The sequence below is a fragment of the Bombus pascuorum genome, chromosome 3 (genome assembly GCF_905332965.1).
Source record: "Bombus pascuorum chromosome 3, iyBomPasc1.1, whole genome shotgun sequence".
NCBI classification, from domain to species: Eukaryota; Metazoa; Arthropoda; class Insecta; order Hymenoptera; family Apidae; genus Bombus; species Bombus pascuorum.
In genome coordinates this window covers 5,278,967-5,299,390 of record NC_083490.1, presented here as the reverse complement: position 1 = coordinate 5,299,390, position 20,424 = coordinate 5,278,967, and the positions used below count along the sequence as shown (strand labels likewise).

The 20,424-nt window shown below is 36.5% G+C and overlaps 4 protein-coding genes across 16 annotated transcripts in view; 2 read left to right on the top strand and 2 right to left on the bottom strand.

Annotated features, from left to right (window-relative positions):
• Positions 1–14,018, top strand: part of LOC132905110 (protein sickie) — a 192,660-nt gene extending 178,642 nt beyond the window's left edge. For all 7 annotated transcript variants that reach the window (XM_060956079.1, XM_060956076.1, XM_060956077.1 and 4 more), the window contains 7 exons: positions 7,634–7,717; positions 9,536–10,177; positions 10,262–10,797; positions 10,911–11,441; positions 11,546–11,748; positions 11,832–12,199; positions 12,358–14,018. In XM_060956079.1, coding sequence (XP_060812062.1) covers positions 7,634–7,717; positions 9,536–10,177; positions 10,262–10,797; positions 10,911–11,441; positions 11,546–11,748; positions 11,832–12,199; positions 12,358–12,516 — 2,523 coding nt within the window. In that variant the 3' untranslated portion in view covers positions 12,517–14,018. The remainder of the gene's footprint in view (positions 1–7,633; positions 7,718–9,535; positions 10,178–10,261; positions 10,798–10,910; positions 11,442–11,545; positions 11,749–11,831; positions 12,200–12,357) is intronic.
• LOC132905121 (uncharacterized) lies at positions 7,724–9,503 on the top strand. Its single transcript, XM_060956125.1, has one exon. The coding sequence runs from the start codon at positions 8,075–8,077 to the stop codon at positions 8,852–8,854; it is 780 nt and encodes a 259-aa protein (XP_060812108.1). The 5' UTR covers positions 7,724–8,074; the 3' UTR covers positions 8,855–9,503.
• A 106-nt stretch (positions 14,019–14,124) lies between the features above and the next one.
• On the bottom strand, positions 14,125–16,723 carry LOC132905115 (glycosaminoglycan xylosylkinase). Of its 2 annotated transcripts, XM_060956109.1 has the most exons (7): positions 16,591–16,709; positions 16,282–16,321; positions 15,801–16,172; positions 15,413–15,713; positions 15,044–15,312; positions 14,729–14,955; positions 14,125–14,621 (listed from the first exon to the last, which is right to left on the bottom strand). In XM_060956109.1, the coding sequence occupies exons 3-7, from the start codon at positions 16,170–16,172 to the stop codon at positions 14,393–14,395; spliced, it is 1,398 nt and encodes a 465-aa protein (XP_060812092.1). In that variant the 5' UTR covers positions 16,282–16,321; positions 16,591–16,709; the 3' UTR covers positions 14,125–14,392. The 2 variants fall into 2 exon arrangements, with proteins under 2 accessions (XP_060812092.1, XP_060812093.1); XM_060956110.1 differs by lacking the exon at positions 16,282–16,321 and having other exon boundaries at positions 16,591–16,723.
• A 257-nt stretch (positions 16,724–16,980) lies between these two features.
• On the bottom strand, positions 16,981–20,266 carry LOC132905116 (pre-mRNA-splicing factor 38B). 6 transcript variants are annotated; one of them, XM_060956112.1, is made up of 6 exons: positions 19,689–20,266; positions 19,205–19,488; positions 18,628–18,791; positions 18,141–18,539; positions 17,312–17,554; positions 16,981–17,243 (listed from the first exon to the last, which is right to left on the bottom strand). In XM_060956112.1, the coding sequence occupies exons 1-6, from the start codon at positions 19,717–19,719 to the stop codon at positions 17,180–17,182; spliced, it is 1,185 nt and encodes a 394-aa protein (XP_060812095.1). In that variant the 5' UTR covers positions 19,720–20,266; the 3' UTR covers positions 16,981–17,179. The 6 variants fall into 6 exon arrangements, with proteins under 6 accessions (XP_060812095.1, XP_060812100.1, XP_060812098.1 ...); XM_060956117.1 differs by having other exon boundaries at positions 16,981–17,271; positions 17,352–17,554; XM_060956115.1 differs by having other exon boundaries at positions 16,981–17,246; positions 19,205–19,515; positions 19,689–20,259.
• Between the last annotated feature and the right edge of the window lie 158 nt (positions 20,267–20,424).

The following is a 20,424-nucleotide window of genomic DNA, read 5'->3' as shown; positions in this document are numbered from 1 at the left end:
GGAATAATCATGATAGTCTGTCTATCAATTTTAAAGAATCTGCTCTGTGTTATTTATAGCTTGGGAATCAACTCAGCTGACGATAACGAAGTGTTTCCAAATAAAAAAATTATTCCATAATGTTTGACATTTCTAAATATCATTCTTTTATCGTAATATGCAACTAATATTACTAAACTAGCTGAATCCTGTAACTAAATTGCATTCTGCCAAAAAGAAACAAGTATCGATATTCCTTTCAGCAGTAGCGTATGTAGTTATGGTTCAAAGATTCGCGTAGAGAACCCAATGGAGAAGTTATCGTATCTTGAGCTAGGTCTTGCACATGTGCCAATACTCATTGCTGTGTGCACTTACATGCACTGGGGTATACTATTTCGTGATGGGGAATCGTTCTTCTGCAGCCTGGGAACTGTTAGCCCAGTTAGCTTGGGTCGTAACGCTTCGAAGATTATGCCATGTTCACATCTCGTGCTATCTGGTTTCGTATGCCCCATGAGACATTCGTATGGGAAGGAAACTTACGACCCGTTCAATGTTTCTCTGCTATCGTTTTTCAACCGATATTGCACGGAAGCTTGTACTAGAAATTCGATAATTTTTCACTGAAAATCACAAATAGAACTGCCAATCTCTAACCAACTGACTTAAAATGAGGAAGGAAAATTAAGACCAGTTAAGAGCTCGACTAGGAATAAGAGTGTGGAACGAAAATACGAAGAATAAGAAATATAATAAGAAAAGTTATGAAAGTAGATTGGCATGAAAAAAAAGACGTAACCATACTTTCTACGTTTTTTGTAACTCTGTGTAATTTATATTGGATTAACCAATGGAAATTATCTTTGACGATCTATAAAGTTATAGAGAATTCCTTTTACCACTTTAGCTTTTTTTCTGTACCTTCTCCCAGTTCCTGTCTCGAATCGAAGATATTTCCATTTTTCTTGCATAGATTTTCTCTTCGGTTCGTTATCTAATAATCGACTAGATATATTCCTTATGGAAATAACGAGTCACTGTATTCGCTAAAAGCGAACTCGCGCGGATAATCACGACACAGATTTATGACACGTGAAACTCCGCGCGTGTTCATACGTGAAACTTCGTTACCTGCATCCTTCGATATTTCCTATATCAATAGAAACCACATTTCGCGACCCAAAAACTATATTAACCACGAGAACCATTGTATCGAGTACGTGCTCCTCGGATTTCAATTTCGCTGTTTACGATATTTTCGACATTCTCCATGTTAACACCATCTGTATCGTCTAGTCTTATTTGATAAATAATTTTTGAACGAATTTACCATCATTTCGAAATGATAATAAATAAAATTCGCAAACATCAAACGACTGTATACGGAGATCGTAAGTGCTACCTACATTAATTGAAAAAATTTAATCAATTTTACTTCGTTTAGTATTTTGCATTATATGACGTGTATAACGTGAATAAGATTGCGGATTTGTCATAAAATAAGTAGATTTCTAAATCTCATCTCGTATACTATACGCATAGACATCGCGTGAAAATGTAAATACTTCGTTTTATTAAAAAATACTTAGCGATTCTAAATTCCACGTGCGTGCATAGAGAAAAGGGTATTTATATTCCAGTGAAATGTTTTTCTCGTAGGCAAGATGGATTAAAAGGTAGATTTTAATATTCATGCCTGTAAATTCCCCTTCAGAAATACAGAAACTCTGGGTACAACATCAACGCAATTCTTTTAAGGGAAACAAGGCACGTCACTGTGCAGAACGATGCATTTTACGCGCATCGTCGGCACGTACGTTTTTGCCACAGCAGCTTCCGGTCCAGTTTTTAGTCACTAGCTTCGTTTCAACTCGCTCGATCCCTCGTCAAACCCGATACACGAGGTAAACTGAAACTTTTCTTCTTTCGATCGTATCGAACGAAGAAAGTTTAAATTACCAAATGTCAAGTTTAAACTATTCAAGAATTTTCAAATACCTAAATGCGTACACGCTTACGTATGACGCGAGGATTTTGAATTACGTTCTCCTTATAATATACGCGTGAGTACCGGTTTTACTTTCATAGTTTATGATTAATTGAAAAGAAACCTGAAATTTACAGAGTCGTTTATACACATCTTGCTTTTATCGAGACAGAGAGGGATGTTGTGGTGGTATATTTTCCACTCTTCGACAAATTAAAATTATACAACTGCAATCTTTCATAATATCGATAAGTATCGAATAGAGGAACATACATCAAGGAGTTTATTCGCACATTTATCTGAAATTTCTTCGTTAGTTTCAATATATTCGTTCGGGATAAACTACCGATCTAGAATCAGCTTTATGAAACATTAAGTTGAAACATTGAAGTATCTAGAATTTCACAAAATTAGAAAGTACAGAAACACGGGTTTCAAGATCAACAATTAAGTCATTTCCTACTATCATTTGCCGCAAGAAGAACATTTATCCATTAATATCGGTCTTATCGCGATAGCATCTTATTAATTTTCTATCTTTTAGATTTCTTGAAAAACGTACAACTGGATCTTACAAACATCCTGTATGTGGCAACCGTATAATTAGTTTTACGAGCATAATCTTATCAATACTATAATTAAATCTGTGATGGACAGTTTTCACATAAATGTGTCCTTGGAATATAATTTTCAACGAAAAGCGCAGATATTTAGCGAGTGTTTTATGGATCACAAATAGAGATAGATCGAAAGGGAAATTCTGCTGATTTCAAGCGTATTTATAGCTTTCGTTTTCAATGGAAATCGTCGGTCGAGTATCGTCACGGTTAATAACGATGCTGCATCGTAGAGGGTACGTGTCTCGAATATCAATGATTCGCGTCTAGTTACGAATTACGTACAACGCGCTTCCATGTGAGTCATGTATTTGCGTGCAATTAGCGGAGAATTGCGCGAAACATCGCTGCACCCTCTGCACGCGGCTCCGTTGTGTTGCGTTTGTAGAGAACAACGTTTAATTCATGGTAAAGCTAAAACGACGAAAGGATGAAAGCAGCTTAATCGCTGCTTTTCGCCGTATTAGAATTTCCTCGATGCCACCTACCAGGCTATTATTAGAAATGAAAATCCTTCTCTACGATGATTCACGCAAGTCGTTTTATGCTAAATACTTTATGGAAAATTATAAGGAATTCGTATTCAAAAAATGCATACCGCTACACTCGACAAATAAAAAAGAAATCTCACGACTAAAGTAAAACTCGTAAGTTTATGTTTTGGTTAAAATAGATTAGAAGAGTAACCTGTTCCTCTACGATGATTTATGCGAATCGTCTTCTATGAAATACCATGGAGAATTATATACGTGAACCCACACTTTGAAAAATATGCATTATTAAACTCGGCAAATGAAAAAGAAATCTCACAATTGAAGTAAAATTAAATCGCAGCAAGGAATAATCTGTTTCGATTAAACGAATATTTTAATATCTATATCGGAAAATTTTCAAGCCACGCGTTTAATGTATATAGTATTTGATAGCTTGAAAATATCATCCCTGAAGCAGAGATAAAGATAGAACAGTATCATCCACTAGAGAATTTTCGTTTCGAAAGCGTGGTCGATAGCGGTATCACGACTGGTTTCTCGACACAACTTTAGCTTTTTTCCCCATTACGGAGCATCTCTTATGAGGAAAGCGTACGAGCTTATCGAAGAATCCTACGCGATAGATGCAGATTAATATTGGACGCTGATTTGGTACAATTAAGAGCGGCATATTCGTCGTGGGTAGGAGCAAGTCGAAATGAAACCGCAAAAGAGAACGGTGAAAGATGATCTACGACTAGGTCTTTCGCAGGGTGTATTATATCAAGGAAGACGAGACAGTGGGAAACTAAGGCAAGTGCGATCAGCATTTCGAGGCCGATAAATTACTATTTTTTTTTTTTTTTAGATAGGCACTCTACAGACGCTACGTTCTACAGATGTCAGAAAACGTGCACTCATTTTTTTCTTCCTGAGACGTGGGCAAAGTGAATTTTATTATACGAAGCACACATCTCCTGTCTGAGTATCCATTTGCTCGAGAGTTTTTACCTATTTCTACTGTCGCTTACAAAAAGTACTTCAAAGCGTGCAGTCTGTAGTTATATATCTCCTTAAATTAAGGACCGAGCAATAATAATGCGTAAAAGCTTTCCTACAAATGTCCCATAAGTATATCGCAATAACAGATGCGTTACAAAAGTCCAACTACGCAAATCGGAGATACAAAACGAATGTCTATAATTGAAGAAAATTCATCGTGACGTTATGAAATATGTGTCTCAATTCCTCCAAATTTCATAAAACAATATCTTCACAGACGAACAAAATATCGTGCAAATTCTTGAAATTCCCTTCCGCAATTGCGATTTGAATCCAGCAAAATTCAATGGTACAAATTGACTAAAGAGAGATTACGAATATGAAATGTTCCGCATTAACTTCGGTCCTTAAGATAAGGTAAGTTTCAACAGAAAAATTGTCAGGAGAAGTGCGCAAATACAACATAATATTTTGCAAAAATTTGATATCATAGCGTAGTATATCTGCATCTGTTGCTCCCAGGGAAAAATATACAGAATTTGTGTGATAGTCGATATGTTAATAACGAGTTAAATAACATGCAGAGATTTTCGTAAGTATTTGTAAGATCAGCTCGGTGGAAGAAGAAGAACAACAACAACAACGTGACACTTTCCAAATCGATCGAGAGCGAGCCCGACCACGGCAGTTATCTGTGGCAGATAAGTTGAAACGTGTAGGCGTCGCATGCATCAGAATCGACGATCGTCCGTGGGTCGTTTATTAAACGTAGGAGTTTGAACGATCGCGAGAAAAGGAAATTAAAGAACGATGTTATCACTGGGTACACTTGTTACTTTACTCTGATCATTAAGCCTGGAAATCAAAACGAACTAATCTTCGACGAGGTTGACACGCCATGCTAATATAGATGCTAGCCGATCCAACGTCCCTGTTCTACGTTTCTAGATACGAGATTTAAAACTCAAGTTTGACACACCTATGACAAACAGAGTAGCCGTATCGCGTTCAATCCGACCAATATTTAAAGGTAGAATATCTACCTCTACGCGTGAATATTTATGAATTAAATTCGCACGAAGGTTATAAATTATCTTCTTCCTGGAGGATTAATTGCTAGCTTCATTCTTATATTTACCATCTTCGTTAATTGAGATTTACGTCTTAATTGGTGCATTATTATGTGGTATATCATGATAGAAAAATAAAAGTTTCTCCCTATCTTATATGAAGATTTACGATCGGAATTTCGAACTCACTTTGAAACGAACTCGAATAGCAGCTTAATTAACATCTTCGATTTAATATGTTTCAATTCTTTTAAATTGCTAAGTATCTTCCTGTATAAATTATAGAACGCTAAGGGGAATTAATAAAATACAGATAATAACGTTATTTACGATTGTGTTCGAGGTGTATTACAGGACGCGACGCGAGCAATATAAGATCGTTTATTTATTTAGCGACGAAGCCCAAAGAAACCGTTCGAGGTGCGCTTCGACAGAATGTTCGAGGAAGGTGCAAAGCCGACATGTAGGTGGACTGCACTTACGTGCATATCGTATACGTCTGATACGATAAAGAAATATATTTCTACGGATACGGTTGACACATTCGGCGGTAGGTGAAGCAGTATAGCGATCGCGTTAGAGTCACGCGTGGGAGAGCATCGCATACTTATGCTCGTCCAAGATCTTTCGAGGGATTTACTGGTCTTCTTAGTAGCTTCGACTCGTTCGAGATTTCCGTTCTTGTGTAGCAAACGCTTACTTCACTGACGGCAGTGGAAGCAGTTTTGATCCGAACAACTATACTTATTCTGAGCTATATATATATACTGTGGAAGATCTTGAATTCGAAATTTTCAAGTTAAAGTCTTTGATAAATCACAGACTATCGGATAAAGAAATGCTTGTTCGTAGAAATAAATAATTGCGGTATGATATCACTGTTTAAAATCACTGAACCTTGGACATTGACTCGAACAATATTAACAATACGAGTGGAGGTTGACATTCCGACAAAAGAGGGAACATCGCGTGTCTGACAACCTGCAATCATCGTTGCAAGCGCGAAAGCTCATTCCGTATCCTAGGTTATAAAGCGAAAAGCTACGACAATGAAGAAGTCCTGGGATAGGTCCGAGAAAATTACCGTGTTGCCGCTTTACAGGCGGAATAATTTCTCTGGTATTACGCGTAGAAATGTTGCTCATCCACGTGTCCTTTACCCTTCTTTCTTCTCGTTTCCTCTTCGTAGTTTCTCGTCGAAATTTCTCGGTTACATTGTGAGAATCACATTTACAATATTTCGAATTTCACGTTTTATCTTATATCGTCCTCCAATGAATTAACTCGTAATATCTCTAACACTTATTATTTGTGATACTCGTAATACTTGGAGGAAAGATACTTATGAAAATATCAAAGTCGTTTAGGTTTCGAAGTAAGTTTGTAAAATAACAAATTTACATTTTGTAGTTGTATCTGTATTTCTATAGACACGTGCGATCTTTCAACCGATTATTTATCGTTTCAAATAAATAAGTATGAAACAGTTGGTGACCACAATAAGTGCACCCCGTGGAGTAGAAGATGACCGTGTTCTGATGTTTGTTTATTCAGACACTGAATACATGGAATTTTCTCCTTCCCCGTGTATTTTCTTTCCTTCATTATTATTCCCATTCTTCTTACGAAAAGCGTCCAGAAAAATTGAAAGAGCAACGTGTAGGTCGCATTGTGGGTCAGCTCGCCTACGTCTTGGATACGAAGCTGGACGCTCATCCGACCATGTTACTTTACCAAGGGTACTTGATAGACTGGAATAAATAACTGCGGGAAGGAAATCGTGATAGGATATGACGTTTCTCTGTGTCATAGATAAAAAGAAACCTAATTGCTTTCCAAGCGATAACATAATCTTAATTATTTTTGGTGTATACCCAGTTGATAAAAAAATTGCACGAATCAAATAATTATGTCGAAGCAAATGAAAAAGGTTACATTATGTCCAAGCCATTCTTTCGAAACTACGAACCTTTATCGAAACACGAGGACTAAAGAAATCAGAAACCTTCTTCGTATCCAGACATATTTACAACCGAGAGGGTCATTTTACAGCAAGCGTAGAATTTTCGTCGTTTTCTATCTTTATGAAAATCAGTTTTTATTGTGGCTACTTGCTACGCATGGCCACTCGACGGAAGTAAAAAAAAATATGAATTATCGTCTCGCTATTGAGCACAGGAAGGAAAATTAGATGACCGAGATCGATAGGTGGGAAATAACTGCCTGGCTGCAACACTCGACTCGTTATCCGAGTTCCATGTTCTGTTTCAAAAGCTTCCTGATAAAATTATTAGGACGTAGAAGATTCATAGGATGCTCTTGTCTGATTATTTCGCTGATCTCTTCAAACGTTTTAGGATAGAAGATAGACAAAATGAATATTATTTTATCTATGATCGTTATTTTGTTTAAGTACGCTCAATTTTATTCAATACGCTTTATAATCATTTTTACGAGTAACGTTCGTTGTTTCTCATTACCCTGTGAATTTTTCTGTTACAGGCTCATGTAGTGTCCGCGTTCGAGCAATCTTTGTCCAATATGACACAACGTTTACAACAACTTACTGCAACGGCGGAAAAGAAAGTAAGCGCTCTATTACCAACCTAATAATTTTCAACACTTTCTAAACGAACATATAAAATCACCGATATAAAAACAATATCACATCGAATTCCATCGACTAAATTTGTACTTCAAATAGAAGTTTCATCGTAAAGGATCGCTGTTCAAATATGAAGTCTCCAACGGTGAAACGATAGCACGAAATTTAAAGGGATGAACATTTCCACCTTGAACCATTAATTTTCCATATACGAAGATGCCATGAATCACATACGACAGAAATGAACGATCATTTCCCTGTACCTTTCCCCTATTTATAAGTTAACCTTCGTAGTTACGATTTCTCGAAAACCTGGCATCTTATTTCAAATTTTTAAAATGCACGCAAATCGAAACCTCGACCAAACGATCAATCGCTCGCAGTTTCCAAAATCTCCAAATCAAAGATTAAATCGCCCAGGTGACTTGAAAATCATGCAATTATTATCCGCCTACCCTGATAATAAGGTTAAGCTATTAAACGGTCTCACCATGATTCCCATCCCTGCAGAAGACGCAAAGGCTCTCGGTCTTCGAGTCCCAGATTCCGACAGCTTTAAATCAAACTCGACCTCGTTTAAAGGCCCTGCTCGCCTATCCAGCCCCAAGTCCTCTAGAAAAAGATCGAACGACGATAGCAAACTCAAGAAAGACGTTAAGCGTCATCGAAATGCGGACGTAAAAACGTCGAAGAAGCTACCGGATTTAAAACAAGAACAAAAGGCTCAACGAACCGCTACGTTAGAAACGCTGAGTATTTTACACGCGAAACTGGAACGGGGACTGAAAAATATTTCGAACAGGACAAAAACGCGACCAAAATTTCATCCGGATACTCCGAGGGACTCTGGTACCCCAACGAATTCAAGTCCGACCACGATACGCACATCCGGCCGTAAATCGATAACCGGCGGTAAACTGAGAAAAAAATCGTCGACCTCCCAGGGAAACAAGCCAGGCAAACTTAGGAAAGAATCGAGCTCAAAATCCACGAAACAATTGTTCAGCATGGCTGAATCGTGGAGCAGCGACTCCGTGGTCAGTCATTCGGATAACTGTGCCTGCTGTCACAGCCGAGAGCCTTGCCCCTTTCACGGAAGCGACTTCTACGGAAAATAAAACTACTCTGTTTGTTCTATCATCTGAGAAATTTCCACGCTTTACTAACGAATGCGTAAATAAGTCGATGTAGTTACTAGGAGATATACGATGAAGTTTGAAGAAAATCTTGTAATTTACTATAAACTAAAGGTTAGAGTCCGAAGTGAAATTAAGTAACGAGTTGTGAAATAGATATAAATTTAGATGTTTTATTAGACTAATTATGCTGTCAAGTGCAAGATGCATTTTACGATACGAAGTACGATCTGCTATGATCGTCGGTATAAGGAATAAAAGTATTTGATATTTTTGCAGATAGCGATACGATTATTAATTAAATCGCGTAGCTACCGTCGTAGTACAACTTGGATTTATGTTGTTGAAAGCTAGAAATAAAATATGAAGACAAACTGCATGCGTAATACTATCATAGCTTCGTACAGTTATATGGAAGAAAAGGAAAGTTTCTTTTTTTATGTTCCTTTCTCTAATATCGTTTCTATGTGTTCATAAATCTTTTGGAACAACAAGAATATATCACGAATCACACAGTCACTCGTGACGCGAGTATTTACTCGAAACTTTCTTAACTTGTACAAACGTGCCGGCATTCTTTGCAAATCATCAGATAAAATCTGCGATCTGCGGTCGAGAAAAGAAGAAGCAATATTACAATTACAATTTACTTGTAAATTTCAGGATTCCGAACTTCAAGAATTAAGAGAAACTATCGAAAGGCTTCGCAAGCAAAGCGCGGAAGCTGGTTTGAACAATGGACCACCCGCGAACAACGGTCGCCGTCACACCCTCGGCGATTCCGATTCTGGGACGACAGGCTGCACTGGTAACAGCAACCATCAGGGTGCTTCGATGGCGAGACAGTTGTCCGCGGATAGTGTCACTTCGTTGAACTCGTTGAGCAGCGCCTGTTCGGCCAGCAGCCATCACAAGAAGAAAGGCTGGCTTCGTAGCTCGTTTTCAAAGGCTTTCTCGAGATCACGGAAGAACAGACATGGCTCCGTTTCCGACGCCGAAGATTGCAAGGAGAGCGCTAGCGGAGACCTGAGCGCACCGAACAGCCCTAGATTGCCGAGCGCCTCCAAACACGACTCTTCCCGAGCTCAAGGTGCTCGAAGTAACGGACAGAAATCACCCGAAGTGGAGAATCCATTGACCGGAAGCAAAAGCAGTTCGGCCTTGTACAAAAAAGAGGACGAAGACGTGGTGGAACTGAAGAAACAGCTCAGGGAAAAGGATCTTGTGTTAACAGATATTAGACTCGAGGCTCTGTCATCGGCGCATCAGCTGGAATCGTTGAAAGACACTGTTATCAAGATGAGGGTAAACATATTTTTAATTTTGTGGGAAAATTCTTAGATTTTTAACTTTCCTGTACGACATGAAAGAATCAAATTTTCTTTACAGAACGAAATGCTTAATCTGAAGCAAAACAACGAGCGTCTGCAGAGATTAGTAACGTCAAAATCCTTAACATCCTCGCAGTCGTCACTGCCTAGCGATCCAGACAGACGTTTCAGCATGACAGAAGTAGCTTCCACCGTTGCTGCGCTTTCAAATGGCGATACCAGTACGACGGCAGACCAGTTAGAAGATTTAAATGTACCGGAACACCCAGTAGTCCCATCAACCACCTCAACTACAGGAGAACCAACTTTGGAACAAGATACGGATGGGAAAAGGATTAACGTTGCCATTTATCTAGGTAGCGAGAAAAATTTCAACTATAATCTCGTAACTGGAAGCACGTCGGATGGCAGCATCGGTGAACCTCCTCATTGTATTATCGCGAGCGTTTGCATCAGCAACAAAACTACATGGGACTCCCTTGATTCTACTGTAAGGCGATGCTTCAAGGAGTACGTTTCGAGAGTCGATCCTGTGACAAACTTGGGTCTGGGAGTCGAATGCGTTGCTGCTTATCATCTTGGAGAAGCTTCTAGGTATGTGTATTATAATAACTATTTTTTCTTACCGATGTGTATACTAATATTTTATTTTATAAAAATACCCCGAAACACTTACACGTATATTTTTGTAATATCTTCCGATATAGGTGTACCACGGATTCCCAGCATCCAGAGTTACTTCCTTGCGGTTACTTGATTGGCCACGTGAAAACCATTTATCTGGTGCTTTCCGGTTACTCATGGTTGGCTGTGGATACTCTCATACCACGGTCCATTGTACAGCGATTGATATCTCTGCTAACTGAACATCGTAGAGTCATTCTGTGCGGACCCAGTGGCACCGGCAAGAGTTATTTAGCTGGAAAATTAGCTCATGCGTTGGTCGATGCCGATAACGATACAAAGGATGCCACGGCGGTAGCCACGTTCAATGTGGACCACAAGTCCAGCAAAGAACTCAGGCAATATCTCGCGCATATCGCCGAAAGATGTGATTCAAACGCAGCTGACGAACTACCAAGGGTAATCATCCTCGAGAACTTGCAACACGCCGCATCTTTAGGAGAATTATTTAGTGGCCTGCTTGGTACTAGACATTCATCTTGTCCAGCTATTATTGGCACCATGAGTCAGGCCACTTGTAGTACCACGAATCTTCAATTACATCACAATTTTAGGTACATCTTATCATTTAACTTACCCTTTAACGAGAGACAGCCCACTTGTCTTATATTTTTATTAGCGCTTCTCTTTTTTTCTCCAACGAATATCTTATTTTCAGGTGGGTGCTTTGCGCTAATCACATGGAACCAGTTAAGGGATTCTTAGGACGTTATCTCAGGCGGAAGCTGTTGGAACACGAGTTACGTGAGTGTGGCGGAACTAGAAACGCAGAAATGGCAGCAGTTGTCGAATGGTTGCCCCGGGTGTGGCTACATCTCAACAAGTTCCTAGAAACCCATAGCAGTTCCGATGTGACAATAGGTAAGATCATTAACAATATTTATACTCAGTTCAGTAATATCGGCTTCATCATAAACATATGAAATTAAACGTATAACTTCTAGGACCGCGACTATTTCTGTCCTGTCCGATGGAAGTAACGGGTTCTCAAGTATGGTTTACGGACTTATGGAACTACTCTGTAGTACCTTACCTGGTAGAAGCAGTCAGAGAAGGATTAACACTTTACGGTAGACGCGTGAGTGGAAATGGAAATGGAGATTCCTCCTGGGAAGACCCAGCTCAATTTATCACATCGAGTTATCCCTGGATTTCTACGCACGCGGTACACGGTGGTAGCGATGCTCTTCTTCGTTTACGACCTGAGGACGTTGGCTACGATGTTGTTACGTCTGGACACACTTCCGGAGTCGGCGCATCTAGTGTGAAAAGCCTTGGTAGCACACATAGCGATACAGAAGGAGATCCACTAGTTAGTATCTTCACTTTTAATAAATTTAACTCTTGAATGATACAATATGGAAATCAGTATTAGTAGTTCTACTTATTTATTAAGTTCATTGAATATTATGTTCAACGCTTCCTGAATCCCGTAATATGATAATTAATTAAAATTTCTCTTTGTTACAGCTGAATATGTTGATGAGGTTACAGGAAGCAGCCAATTATTCGAGTCCTCATAGCAACGACAGCGACTCGGTTACCTCCCTTGACTCGTCGCACACTCGACAGTCCGAAGATTTAAGTTCATCGACATCTTCGTCGAGAGGCGTAGAATCAGCACTTTAATTCAATTCTGCTCTGATTAATGAAAATGAAACACAACTTCTGAATATAATCGTGCATCAGGCCAGTTTGTAATATTCAGTTTGAAGAATAACAATTTATACCTATTTGGCCGTATGAGAATAAATGCATACGAAAATTTGAAATGAAAAAAAAGAAGGAAAAGAATCAAAAATAAATTTTGAATACCTTTAGGATATAAATCTTCTCTTTCTAACTTTTTATGACAAAAAAATATCAAATGTTAAACGACCGAGCTATAAGCGAGGACTAAGGTATTTTCAACAGTGCGTGATATGATACTCTTTATAAAACATGTCCTTCCATTTGCTCTTACACGAGGCGACGATGTGCATTACAAATGAAATTAAAAATGTGGAGAAAAATTTTTCAATGCCTACAGCTGGCCTATATTTATTCTAGATCTTTATGTGCGTCATGCACTTCGGTGTGATATGTAATTAAATAAGTAAGAGACAAGCAAGCGATACTTCTATGTTCTTTGAATATACCGACGTATGAACGCATACGTCGTCACGCGATGCAATAATCTACGCTGCCGTTACGGAAGTACGAGTCTATTTTAAACAGATACATTTCTATGATCAAATCAAATACGATTAAGTGTAGCTTAACGCGAATCTACTCGAGAAATTTGGATGGAATATACAACAGTATTATCATAGGGCGTAAAAATGAAGGGCTTCGAACTGAGCCAAGATTTAGGATCGAGGAACCACCATTCCTCACGTCCACTACTTTCAGGTAATAGCTTATCGTATTCGATATACGGATCTCATGGACGGACCGCTCAACAGAGTATTGTTTCGCCTTCAGAAATACAGCGCAGTTCGAAGTGAGTATGTACTGATGGGTGTGCGTGCAAAAATAGTCTATTTATACATACTTTGCTACGAAATCTCTATTTAATTAAAAAATGTTAATATAATATATTATATATATACACACACAACCTAACGATGATGGCGCTAAATTTATGTTACGAATAAAGTTTATAATTAGCCAGTAAGATACGTGAGTAATATTCTGGTCATGTAACATTGTAAATACAAAATACGAATGGAATGTACGATGACGCTAGATGCAAATTTGATTCGAAGTCCCATAGTAGCCTGCAAGATCAATTTTGGTTATGGCGTGTAAAGTGTATAAAAGAAAAAAGAGACGGAAAGCAAAGGAATTGAATGCTTTATGTGCAATTTATCAGATTGCAACGTATCAACTGCCAGAAGCCAAAATAACAGAAAATAGCACAGGCTATATCGAATATACATAGTGTACATGTTTGATAAACCTTGAAGTCGATTTCAGATTTCGATCAGTATCACAATGTCCATGAATACGATGTGCATGTAATAATTATACAGTCACATTTACAGGTTTTTTACGTTTGTACCGTATTTATACGCTGTACGACGCTGCACTGGACCTTTATCCAAATAACGATAATTATTGTGTCATCAAATAAATCACACTAAACTTCATATGGTTGGATTAATTCGACCGTTCTTTTTAACCAACTTCATCTTCCACATTGTACGGTAATCGTATGTACAATCCTTTACCTAGGTATTAATGATAAATTGAATAAAATTACATAGGCAAAGCTGTTTTATTTAGATCAAAGATATACACACACTGTACTTGTGTATAATAACATATGAAGTAATAAGAGTATTAAGTAGTAAATATAAATAGTCCAGCGATATTTTGCTAAGTCTTAAATTTCAACGAACTTTACTGGAATGACATTAAAAAAGTATCGTTTGCACCTATATCATTTATAAAATATGAATGTGTTCCTAACATCTTAGGCATTAAAGTACACATTAAATATTGGATAAAATATATATATAGGCTACCGATGGTCTAATATAACGTTGGAAGCATACTTCTTATTTTTCAAACAATATTCTACAACTGCATAAATAGTAAGTAATCTTCTATCCATGGCACTTAAATGAGCTTCTGTAACAAGGGGTTGAACACCGGCCATTACGGATTCATGAGCAGCAAGTCTTGCAAGAGCTATGCTTAATGAACCACCACTAAATAATTTCAAACGATCCCATGTAGTTTTGTGAATCCTAAAATGAAAGTAGAGTTAGTAATCTCTAAAAAACTTAGAACTTTAACGAAGACATTGCACTTTTTATTATAAATAAACAAGATTAATACATATATAAATACGCACATACAACACTGATACAAAGGTGCTAAAATATCAAAATGATCTATATCAGGATTTCCAAGACTTTTCCCATTATCGATTAACAACACAGCTGGGTTATGAAAATTATTCTGTGCTAATTCGTAATGATGGCGATCACCATTATCCATCAAAAAGTCAAAAATCGCAGTATCTACTAAGTCTAAAAGTCTGCTCGACGATTGCGGAGAATATGCTTTAGTATCTTTCACCTAAAAAATCGAATATTTCCATGTTATTATCGAAAAAAAAAGAAAGAGAAAGATAGACTTGTTACATACGTTTATCTAATAGACTTACTTTTTCACAATAGTTATCATCTATTTCCCATGCTGCAAGTTTGTTTTTTTTATATGTCCTTTGCCATGGATGACGATGTTTTACAAGTCTTAGATATCGTGGTAACCAAGAAATTAAAGCACCTTCTAAAATATCTCCTACTCCACACACTGGATCCACGGGAGAGCAATAATGACAAACACCATACAAACAAGTATCATTACCATCTTGATACATAGTAGCATAAAGTTCAGGAGTTGCACGAGGCCGAATTTCATTCCTTAAGTCAACTAAAAAAAGAAATTTAATACAAAATAGTCAAATGTTTTGCACGCAATCTGTATAAAATTATATATATAAATTTTTACTAGAATTTCTATAGGAACATACGTTTTCTTATAACAGTAAGCGGCACTCTTCTTAAGGCCAATAAGGAAGATAAATAGAACGCTACTACTTCGGCATTGTGTCGATCTTTTCCATGATAAACAGGTCCTCGAATAATAGCGTCCCTAGAATACCATTGAGGCTTGAACATCGCCTTCGTCCCGTGTTCTAAAGTTAGCATCAATTTCAATTGCGTACCAAGTGGTGCGTTATCTGCACGCATCACTTTCGATTTACGCAAGATATCTAAAATTGTTCCTAATTCAGGCGCAACCGGTGGTATTAACTGATGGGCGTCAGGCCACTAAAAATATCAATTATTAAAAATAATTTACAATAAAAAAGATATTTTATATTATTCGTTCTAAACATATTTCGATACAATACTAACATTATTGTTAGGTATACTCCATATATTTTTTTGAACAGCATTAGGCATTATCCTTAATTCAGTAAATAATCTTTCCAATACTATTACGTAGCTAGTATTTTGCTTAAAATATCTTGACGGTAATATCTGTATCTCCTCTTTAATCTTTTTTATCATATCTTTCGCAACTGATTTTTGCGAAACTTGTAAATTTTGTTCCGCTTGGGATATTAACTGTTCCTGTTCCGGCTTTAATTGCGAGATAGGCATGCCTTTAGAAGAAGTTTTGTGCGACGAGCTCTCTACAATCATTCGAATAAAATATACATTGACGCTAAGGACAAGAATCAAAAGACCGCCCAAAGCGATGAGAGCACAGCGTCGGCCAATCATCTGTGAACAAAATTTTAATTGAATAAACATAACATAGATGGCGCACTACAGGTTTACTTGAATATTATAACAGAGCGACTATATAGCTTGAAGATCAATCTATACTTACGCCATTTTCGTTCTTGTGAATTCTTTTTCAACATAATTTCCTAACATATAATAAACATTTTAATGCATGTATGTACTAAAAAGAGTCTGTGAAGACTAAACTGATTGATATCGATAATACAAAAATCAATTTTCTAAATCAAATATATATAAGATTTTATCTAAGAGATTCTATGAAACAAGTGTTGAAATACTGTAACGTGTAACATAACGACACAGTTTTAACGAAGCTGTACATATATGAGTTACGAATTGAATACAAAGAATACTGAAAAACTGTTTTGTAAAGAAAAACATCTATTTATATCACCTTTGAAAATTGGCCACGCGGTTGCTGTCACCTGATAATAAATAATTCCTTCATGTTTTGATGAAACCTCTGCTTAGTCGCATCCAACTATGATGGGACGGCAAGTATGCGTCGCCATTTTTAACTTCAAACCGAAGTACTCACGCGCCGTAAAGCACTGTATTAGTATCAGAAATTGTTGTGAATAAACATTAATTTAAAAGATATTAAAAAATATCGATTTTATAGCATTCTTTAATTCTGGAAACATAAATACAATTTGTTACATTACACATATATTAAGAAGAAATCCATTTGAAACATTTTCTGTAATTATATACATATACGTTCGTATATACATTTATAAAAAATTATATTACATATGCAGGATAAGGAATTGTAAAACAATAGTTATAATCTTGAATTTATTTTATAAAAACATGTAAACTACATAGTGAATATAATCGAATTAAATTTAGGCTATTACTTCAAATGAAGTGTCTGTTCAAAACGCGGTGGTGTTCACATGGCTCGGCTCTAAATCGTTTTCATCTCTATAGTTGCACTCGTACAAACATTTATGTCGATATATACATTCCAGAGTATATTTTCATTCTCTTCGTTGTCTTTCTCTTTCACGAGCAAGTTCTGTTGCATAATCATAAGGTGATCCTCTTCTGTAATTAACAAGGAATTAAAAGTCTATAATTAAAAATATATTTAAAAAAAAAAGCACATGTACCTGTCCCTATGACGATCTTTATCACGATAACGATCTTTACTTCTATCTCTATGTGATCTGTCTCTGCTACGACTTCTATGTTCTCTTTGTCTTCGACTTCGATCACGGCTGTTTGATCGTCTGCAATGTCGATCCCTTTCTCGATCTCTTTCTCGGGCACGTTCTCGTTCTCGTTCTCTTTCTCTTATACGATCTCGCTCACGATCTCGGTCTCTGTATTTGTCCTTGCGGTCTTCATCAGATCTAGAAAAACATTATTTGAAGGGAAGTAATGCGGAATAACGAATAACGTCTTTAAAATATCAGCCTGTACAAGTGCATACATATGTTGCACTTATTTACAATGGAAGATACCAAGAAATTATTTATCTTAAACACCTCGATATTACATATTTGTGTAGATTTTAGTGTTCATAGATATTTAAAAATCTTGCATTCCTTGATATCCAATATAAAAAGATTAGTGTACAGTTATTGAGATAATGAATATCGAGATGGCTTCTAAAAAATTCGAAATTATGTAACTTATGAATGTCTCTCTTGCAAAGAAATTCAGTAAATTCAATATTCAGAATCTAAATAGCATATATAGATATAAAAACAAGTTCATTGCACTAAATTTATAAAGCCAGCGAATAACTGTACAAGAATCAAATAAGAACATACACATGTATTAAAGAAAACTGAATGATGATACACTGAGATCAAGAGTATTTTCCAGGAGATGGTACGTCTTTAATCTTCACCCAATTTTCCTAACAAGTTCATAGAATATTATTAACCTTATACAAATTAGTAACGTGATTGTATTCATACCACGTAGACGCACCTGGCTCGCCAGTGACTTGTTCTTTCAGCCTCACCCCACTGAGCTTCGCTATCTGGTATATGCCGTGGTTGATTCCGTGAGGTGAGATTGCCGTTATCTTTCCTACTACTGCTATTACTATATTTTCCATGACTATTTAGGGTAATAGGTGGTTTTGCATTCCGGGCATTCATAGATTGTTGCGGAAACCTTTCTGCTAATCGATGTTCGAGTTCTTTTTGTATAGGCACTGGTATTCTTGGAAATAACGTTGAAAACCACTCTAATTTAGTAAGAAATTGTTTGAGAATATCACCCATCTTCATTACTTGTCCTCCACCAGCTTTTACATCTAACTCATCTTCATCTTCTAAGTAATCACTATACCAACTAAATAGATCTGCTGGTGGTTGTGTATATCTGTTAACACCAACAATAATATATGCATAATACATCAAATTATTAGAACATTTCTTTAAATTAAAATCTAATATCATAATATTCTTACCTAATATACATGAATCCTAATGCCCGAATATATGGTGAATCAAGGTGATTGATAAGACCATTTAATTGTTTTCGTGTTAACCTCAAGGTGAAGAGTTTATACAGTAAACAATAAGCTGTTGAGACAATTCCACCAGCACCGACTCCTCGGACCTGCATGAACCGCTAAATTTACACCCCCCTATGTCAATTAATCACATTCATATTATATTATAATTTATTGACCGAGAACATGCTACTCTGCAATTAACAGTGGTATTAAGTGAGACTGTCTGCTCAATGTTTGCATTCAGACCAGTTGAAGCCCAATATTTTGATATTGATGCCTGATTATTTAATAGCAGTGTTTAGACTAAAAGTCTAAAATATTTAGAACTTTCACTTTGAATGATTTACTTTAATTACTTTAACCTTCTTTGTTTTTAATAGCAGTTCTCATTTCATAGAGTGTCCAGGTCCTTTAAAGTGCTATAAATTTGGACTGTATCTATACACGCGGTAATATCTCTATGATTGCTTCAGTTTTATGTCAATAAATAACAATTAAAAATGAACGATGTACAAGAAAACATACTCACACCTCCGCACATGCCAGTCTGGCCTGCTGTTTTTCTGCTTCCTTTCTCCCATGGTTCCAAATGAGACACCTTATAGTAAATTTCATCGATAACCTCATGGTATGTTTTCAGTTCATATAAATTTACTTTAAAATAATGTGACGATTGTATATTGGTTAAAATTAGTGGATTTAAATTCATAGTTCTTTCATTTCCCCATAGAGGTAATATATTCGATTTTTTACCCTCCTTTTGAGTTGGACGACGTTCTTCATCGCAACCACTGGAATTGTTCCACGGTGAACCTATGTACAAATGTTTCATTTATGTATCTGCCGAATCACGTAATAGCAATAGTAATCAACATACATATATACTGGTGGAATAGAGGTTAAGTGTATCGTAATGATCGGAACGGGCCACAAAATACCTCGTCTCTTCGCCAAACATTATAAAAACAAGGAATTAAAAAAAGAACACAAAAATACAATATATATTTGCTTACCATCAGCTCCTTCCGCCTCTTGTACTTGCATGTTTGTATCGTAAACTTGTAAGTTTTACGATGAACTAAACAGAACAGAACAAATTCACCATACAAGATACACCACGGTACGTTTCACAGAAGGTTTACAAAGTTCATAAATCCAACAAAGAATAAATGTACTTATATGTTGAAAATAATTAAATACAAGTTTTAAAAGCTCGCATAACGCTCTTTTCTGCAAGTATATGGAAAACTGACGTCAACGGGGAGCGAAAAAAAAGATACAGTACAGTAATGCGCATGCCTACAAAATGTATACATCCGGTTTCATTCGCATGGTATTATCCTCATTTACAATTACACAAGTAGTTTAAGTAACCAAATTGTCCTTTATTGGTTCCTCAGTCTCTAAGTAAATCGTCATAAAAAATGACTGAAATGTAATCATATAATAATTTTTGTAAACCTTAATGAACGGACATTGTGATAAAATAGATATTATATGTATCTATTACAATTGATATTTCAATATTTTAAACCATGATCGCGTGTTTTGAACTACACGTAAAATCACACAAGGGACATCGGAATCTTCAAACACAATATTTATATTTAAATTATTTTATAACCCTCTATTACAAAAATACAATAAACTACATTTAGTTTGTATTTAAATATACGTATTTTCTAAACTTCTTTTGATATAAAAAATGAACGTGTGATCTAAAGATTACATTTTATTATATTTGAAATG

What these genes read in the sequence shown, in the direction of transcription:
- LOC132905121 (XM_060956125.1), top strand. Translation starts at nt 8,075, where the DNA reads ATGCACGCAAATCGAAACCTCGACCAAACGATCAATCGCTCGCAGTTT.
- LOC132905115 (XM_060956110.1), bottom strand. Translation starts at nt 16,172, where the DNA reads ATGATTGGCCGACGCTGTGCTCTCATCGCTTTGGGCGGTCTTTTGATT. An exon ending in GCTTACTGTTATAAGAAAAC is followed by an intron (nt 15,313 to 15,412) that starts GTATGTTCCTAT and finishes TTCTTTTTTTAG; the next exon opens with TTGACTTAAGGAATGAAATT. An exon ending in ATGATAACTATTGTGAAAAA is followed by an intron (nt 14,956 to 15,043) that starts GTAAGTCTATTA and finishes TCGATTTTTTAG; the next exon opens with GTGAAAGATACTAAAGCATA.
- LOC132905116 (XM_060956111.1), bottom strand. Translation starts at nt 19,719, where the DNA reads ATGCAAGTACAAGAGGCGGAAGGAGCTGATG. An exon ending in AGAGGCGGAAGGAGCTGATG is followed by an intron (nt 19,489 to 19,688) that starts GTAAGCAAATAT and finishes ATTTGTACATAG; the next exon opens with GTTCACCGTGGAACAATTCC. An exon ending in AAAGATCGTCATAGGGACAG is followed by an intron (nt 17,247 to 17,311) that starts GTACATGTGCTT and finishes TGTTAATTACAG; the next exon opens with AAGAGGATCACCTTATGATT.